This window comes from Palaemon carinicauda, chromosome 5 (assembly GCF_036898095.1).
Source record: "Palaemon carinicauda isolate YSFRI2023 chromosome 5, ASM3689809v2, whole genome shotgun sequence".
Taxonomy (NCBI): Eukaryota; Metazoa; Arthropoda; class Malacostraca; order Decapoda; family Palaemonidae; genus Palaemon; species Palaemon carinicauda.
This window is the reverse complement of record NC_090729.1, coordinates 171,330,915-171,338,414: the sequence shown is the minus strand read 5'-3', so window position 1 is coordinate 171,338,414 and position 7,500 is coordinate 171,330,915. Positions and strand designations below refer to the sequence as shown.

Below are 7,500 nucleotides of genomic sequence, written 5' to 3'. Positions count from 1 at the left end.
GACATACTGAACATGTCAAATAGGGCGCCCTGATCTAGAGAGGCAAACTGTAGGCGGGTCATCTGGCAGAAGATAAGCAGGTTTTAAACGATCAATGGAGACCCAGTCTTCTTTGCCACGAACGTTTAGGAGGAATGCTTTCGGACTGCGTCGGATCACAAGGAAAGGGCCCGTGTAAGGGGGCGTTAGTGGTGGCTTGCTAGTGTCGTTGCGCAGGAAGACGTGCGTTGCAGAATGCAAGTTCGTTGGTATGTGATGCTTCGCTGGAGGCTTGTAAGTCTGACGGCACGGAGTAAATTTTCCCACAACGTGACGTATCCGCTGGAGATCGTCGGAGGAGGTTGAAGAAGGAAAAAATTTGGCAGGGACGACCAACGGGTCGCCATACACCATTTCAGCTGCCGAGACGTCGAGGGCGTCTTTAGGAGTGGTCCTTAGTCCCAGGAGGACCCAGGGGAGCTGAGTAAACCAGTTGCAATCCTTGCAGCGGGACATCAAAGCTGCTTTGAGGGTGCGATGAAAACGTTCCACCATTCTTTTGTCTGATATAGGGTGATGCCCAGGCGATTCGCTAATGACGTCTACAATTGAGAGGTGAAAGTGGTTCCCCTGTCAGAAGTAATTTGCTCAGGGATACCGAATCTTGAAATCCATCCAGAAAGTAAGGCAGATGTACATGACGCGGACGTTGCAGTTTCCATGGGAATGGCTTCAGGCCAACTAGTGGAGCGGTCGATGACGGTAAACAGGTAATGATGTCCTTGTGATGTGGGTAGGGGGCCTACAACGTCAACGTGAATGTGTGCGAAACGACGCTGAGGTTGAGGAAAGGTGCCCACTCCTGAATCCGTGTGTCGGTGTACTTTGGAAGTTTGGTAAGAAGTACAGGCGCGGACCCAATCCTTAGCATCCTTAGAAATGCCGTGCCAAATGAACTTTGCCTTCAGCAGCTGTACAGTAGAACGGCACGAGTGATGTGAAAGGCCGTGAATGAAATCAAACACCTGTCGGCGCATGGGAGCAGGAATCCAAGGTCGCGGTCTACCAGTACTGACGTCACAGAGGAGGGTGGTGTTGGAGTCTTCGAGGGGAAAGTCTTCCCAACGGAGGGACGTGAAGGATGCAATCAACTGAGTAATATTATTATAGAACACTCTCCTTTATATTCAAAACCTCAAGCCACAGGACATAACAAGTTAACAAGACAGACAATGTTACAGAGGAAAACAGCAGACATGAATTTTCATGTTCGTTTAGTGCGAGGGAAGAGCGAAGATACAAGCATATATATGCAAAAGGAATTATGTACAATTGTGTGACACACGGTTGAACGAAGATACAAGCATAATATATGCAAAAGGAATTATGTACAATTCTGTGACACACGGTTGGTACAGCAATGTCTCATAGTGCCTTCCAACGATGTATTCCTTAACAACAGAAACTGTTTCTTGCCATACAACATTCTTCTTCCCACTTTATATCATATGCTCTGTTCACATCAGAGCCTTTTCTCTTTTTACTTTGACATATTATGAAAAGACTTTGCGAGCAATAGTACTTGAGTGCAAAACGGAGGCAAGCCAAAAATCATTCGAAACTTCAGGGGCTCCATCCTCGATATATACTAGTGGTTGTCTTTAAATCTTCTCAGTAATATATATATATATATATATATATATATATATATATATATATATATATATATATATATATATCTACACATATACTGTATATGTATATATATATATATATATATATATATATATATATATATATATATATATATATATATATATATATATATACTGTATATATATGTAAATATATATATATATATATATATATATATATATATATATATATATATATATATATATATATATATATATATACTGTATATATATATGTATATATATATATATATATATATATATATATATATATATATATATATGTATATATATATTTAAATATATATATATATATATATATATATATATATATATATATATATATATATATATATATATACATATATATATATATATATATATATATATATAAATATATATATATATATATATATATATATATATACTGTATATATATATACATATATATATATATATATATATATATATATATATATATATATATATATATATATATTCTTATTACTGTTATCATTATTATTCTATCTACCATCAAAAGTAAACTGAATATTAGCATTGAACACATGTGATGGAGAGAGACAGAGAGAGAGAGAGAGAGAGAGAGAGAGAGAGAGAGAGAGAGAGAGAGAGAGAGAGAGAGAGAGAGAGAGAATAATGAAATGTATGATTTAAATTCTATTTCATTGTTGATAATTTTTCAATTATCTTTAGCATTCTGCAGGGATTATTTTATGTCCAGTAAGGTTTCGTCACATTAAATCATACTGCATAGTTAGGTCAGTGTTTTAGGGCCACAAAAAAATCCCCTGGCGGGCCAAATTTGGTCCGCGGGCCTGTGGTTGGACCACTTTGGCCTACACAAACGCTTAATAGCCCGACACATTGATAACATATTTCTCCCTGTTTCCTCAGCCATTTTACAACGCTACTCAAGCTATACATTACAATCACAAATGCTGGCTGGATACTATTCAATTGATATTTTCCAATATGTCAAGGGTATGAAAAACTCCTCAGCTAATAATAATAATAATAATAATAATAATAATAATAATAATAATAATAATAATAATAATAATAATAATAATAATAATAATAATAATAATGGACTATTCCTGGGACATGCTGGAGAATTTGCCAGTAAGGAAATATGGCATTGGCTACAGAGAGAACTTAAGAAGGAAGCAGAAGGGATAATTAGGCAACACAAGATCAGGCCATAAGAACAAGGCATATTCAGTGAGCCATAGAAGGAACTAACATCTCGTCAAAGTGCAGGATATGTAATGCATAAGAAGAAATCATCAACCACATCGCCAGTGAATATTCAGCACTTGCTCAGAAGCCAATAGACAATTGTTACGTAGAGGTTTATTTACATGTTTTTTTCCATTCAAATACGCAATTAATGAATATCAATTTTGAAAGAGCACTTCTAATGAAAAATATTTACAAGGTTAGTATTAGTGTTATTATTTTAGCAATATTTTATGCAAATGATATACAGTACACAGGTATATTCGTACAAATGTATATCTATTGCTTTGTTGAATCGTTTATAAGCTGTAAATGACATTCAACTTGTATCATAGATATATAATAAACAAATTGTCTTTAAAAAACTATTATATCTTTTTTCTTGTCCTGAATTATTCTACATTACTTAGATATTTACGAGCATATTTTTATATAATTTATGAAAAAGTAGGCTATGAATAGAAAAAAATATCTTTGATTCATGATCTGGAAATTAATTTAACCTCAAAACACCAACTTCCACCTCGTGGTGAAATATTCGTTACTCCCAATTAGGTGATAAAGATTATTCCCATCTACCTTTATCCTTTCCGTTTGGTACCTTGAACCATAAGTGATAAATTAGACCTTCAAATTCCTCTCTTCTGAATCTAGAGGGAAACCAGAAGAAAGTGAGAATATCAAAGCGTTTGTAGTTACTACATACCCATATCCGCCAATACACTTCATTCCTTGCAAATTGCCACTCCATAACTCAACTTTCAAAATAGAAAAGTAGTGACTTTTGTAACAACAAAGGAACCAGGTAAAACAGCTTGGGACATGGACTGACAGGCAGACAAAAGAACAGACTGTAAGACAGACAGACAATGAAGATAATAAGAATGTTCAAGTGACTAGTTTCAGAGGGCTTCAAAGTTCAAATTTCCCAAACAATCATTTACTTGAAATGATCATGATACCTTTGATTCTTTCTATTCCTGATAGCTATCTGAATTAAGAGAGAGAGAGAGAGAGAGAGAGAGAGAGAGAGAGAGAGAGAGAGAGAGAGAGAGAGAGAGAGAGAGAGAGAGAGAGAGAGAGAGAGAGAAGTAAATGTTTGAATACTTTTTACGTATCTCAGCTTATTCTATGTTGAACAAGCAGATAAATTTGACAATGAAATAAATCAAATTTTTCTGGAAGTCAATCATTTCTTCCGAGGAACAATCTCTCATCCTATCTGGCGTACCAGTAATATTTTCAACCTTTTAAACAAGTCTGAAATGTTTAAAAGATTATTTACATCAAATAATCTCATATCATCTGCATCCATTATAGCAGAAAAGGCTAAAACCCTTACAATTATGATAAATGAATTAATTGTACATTTTGACACATTGTCCACCTCACCGGAATCCTGATCTCTTGTTGCATATCTAAGAATTTTATGGGAAGAAGAATAAAAATATTTTAGAAATAAAAACTAAAATCATTTAAAATAATTTTGGAATTAAACATAGTTAATGATATAAAACCGAAGCAACAGGAAGAATAAAGACGAACAAGACGAGGGGACTGAAATGAGGGTCGACATAATGACCCTCTTAATTAGTTAAAATAAGGATGAAGAGGATTATCAAGGAGAGAGGAAGAAAGAAAAAAGAAGAATAAGAAAGGAAGAATCACAAGAGGATTATTGAAGAATAATGAAGTAATAAAAGGAAGTGTCAGGAAAAATTTGAGACGGGATGTTACGGATGATTCAAGAAAAGTGACCACCTGATCTCCGTTAAGAACTCTAAGGCTTCTTGACAAATGTTATTTTTAAAAGATGAAAACAATTCATTTCTGGTGTCTTCACCCGTACACGATTGCAAGACATATGAACACATATGAGTAGTACACATACGGTGCCAAACATTATATGATGTTATAATCACGTAAAACATCGTACATATACGATATAATACGTGTACAACATCATGCTCTTACCAATATAATAGATTAACCTAGTGTCATAGTAATGTTGGCTACTTCAAGTCGACTATGCATACACCTCATAATATGAAACTAAGACACGGACTCATGCATGCGCTTAAGATACCACATAGTGTTACTAAGTCAAGGTATGACACAAGCAAAGCCTAACAAATGCATATGGCAATACATGTAGTATGTGGCACGTTTTCAGTATTACAAAGAAAGCATAACACGAACACGATTATAGTGTGTTATTGATTGTTTGTATTGGTGTATTTACGTATGCATGCACGTGCAACGTTCACTCAATAAGTGCCACCTACCAGCCAACCAGTTTCAAGTTTATAACGATTACATATCATATGCATATGTATATAATAAAATATATATATTTATGTGTATGTATTTCAAGTAGTTTTACAGTTGCTTTGAATGTGGCTTACATCACATGAATTATCATCGACCGAAAAAAAAAAAAAAAAAAACCTGAACATCAGCTAGACGAGATTAAAGGAGTAATCCTTGATAACAAAGTTTGGTGAATTTAAGAAATCCATGACAATTTTTCCAGGGGTTTCCATCAACGGTAAATCAAATTAACCCCATAACTGGAGGAGAAAGTAAATATTGCATTGTGAAGTTGAGATAAAAATGTCATGGTTCTGTATGTGTCAACTGGACAATTTCATGCAATTAAAAAATCGATTTTGTATTGAAGGAAATTCCATTTATTATTATTATTACTTGCTAAGCTACAATCCTATTTGGAAAAGCAGGATGCAATAAGCCAGGGGCTCCAACAGGGAAAATAGCCCAGTGAGGAAAGGAAACAAGGAAAAGTAAAATATTTTAAGTGCATCAACAACACCAAAATAAATATTTCCTATATAAACTATAAAAACTTTCACAAAACAAGAGGAAGAGAAATAAGATCGAATAGTGTGCCCGAGTGTACCCTCATGCAAGAAAACTCAAACCAAAGACAGTGGAAGACCATGGTACAGAGATTATGGCACTACCCAAGACCAGAGAACAATGGTGTGATTTTGGAGTGTCCTTCTCCTAGAAGAGCTGCTTACCATATCTAAAGAATTTCTTCTACCCATACCAAGAGGATAGTGGCTACTGAACAATTAGAGTGCAGTAGTTAACCCCTTAGATGAAGAAGAATTGTTTGGTAATCGCAGTGTTGGTAGGTGTATGAGGACAGAGGAGAATATGTAAGGAATAGGCCAGACTATTCGGTGTATAAGTAGGCAAAGCAAAAAATGAACCGTAACCAGAGAGAAGGGTCCAATGTAGTACTGCTTGGCCAGTCAAAGGACCCCATAACTCTCTAGCAGTAGTATCTCAACGAGTGGCTGGTGCCCTGGCCAACCAACTACAAGGCGTTTCCAAATAAGTCTAGTTCCCTTACTTGATGTTTGATTTTCATGGTTATCGGTATAATGATTTATTTTAAGCTTTCGTAAACGAGATTATCTATCTTCCTTACTGAATGGTAGTAATTGCATTTGTTTACCTTCATAAAATGATAGTTTATTTGATGCCAGAAACTTCAATAGTCATGGTGGAATGATTTAAATAAAACTATGTATGCATATGAATACACACTGACAGATAGTCCCACACACACAGATTGTTTATCACTTTTTTTTTTTATTTCCTCTGAATCAATCCTTGAATGAAGGTCCAATGTCTTTTTTATATTTCTTCTGTTTCTTTTTAGTCTCTTTGTTTCCTCATTATTGTAGGAAAGTTTGATAGCAGAATATTTTTTAGGTTTTTGGATAAATGACAAAACCTAGATACTTACTATACATATTTTATGTCAAAATTAAAGTTTTTTTTTTTATGTGTAAGGCATACTGTGAACATAGTCATCTTATAGAAAAAGGACACTGTATTGAAGGTAATGAACTAGTTAAACTCCACTAGCCTTTTATGTAAAGGTAATTTTGAAATAAAAAAGAAGTGTTATGGGATTGGAAAACAATTCATAAAAACCCCTAGTGTCAAAAAAAAAAAAAAAAAAAAAAAAAAAAAGGTATAGCCCCTCATGAAGGAAATTAATATCAAAAGTTGTGGTTGCCCATTTGAAACGCTCCTACATTGCAATCTGTTTGACGGGTGTTTGAGGCCAGCTTGAGCTTGATAGTTACTTGTGTTATCTACAACTTTATCTTCCTTGTAAGCTACTGGTGTGGAATTTGGAGAGCCTATAGGTTTACATGCTGAGTCATCAGCAGTCATTACCTTGCCCTCCCTGGTCCTAGCTTGATGGAAAGCAGGCTTATGAACTAATAATATATCTAGATGGTCAGTCTCGGACATTCCCCACTAGGCCAATATCTCTGTCCCTTCCTCGTGCAATTCATGAGTGACCTGTATATCTAAAATGATCATTCAAAATATCCAAGCCAAGCAAAAAAGCTTATTACGGGAAGCGGCAGTGGAAGAAAGGAAAAGGGTTGGAACTGAAAAGAGGAAAATTAAGGAAAGGTGATCTCGGAAATAAAAGAAACGATGAATAGCAGACGCGTGGTGAAGAAATTCCAGATAATGGTAGAGAGGAGGTATTGGAAAAGGAAAAGGTGCAAACGGT

General features: G+C 35.0%; 1 protein-coding gene across 1 annotated transcript in view; it reads right to left on the bottom strand.

Annotated features, from left to right (window-relative positions):
- Positions 1-7,148, bottom strand: part of LOC137641264 (SCAN domain-containing protein 3-like) — an 8,040-nt gene extending 892 nt beyond the window's left edge. The window contains exon 1 of the mRNA XM_068373693.1: positions 7,058-7,148. Coding sequence (XP_068229794.1) covers positions 7,058-7,148 — 91 coding nt within the window. The remainder of the gene's footprint in view (positions 1-7,057) is intronic.
- Positions 7,149-7,500: the final 352 nt, after the last annotated feature.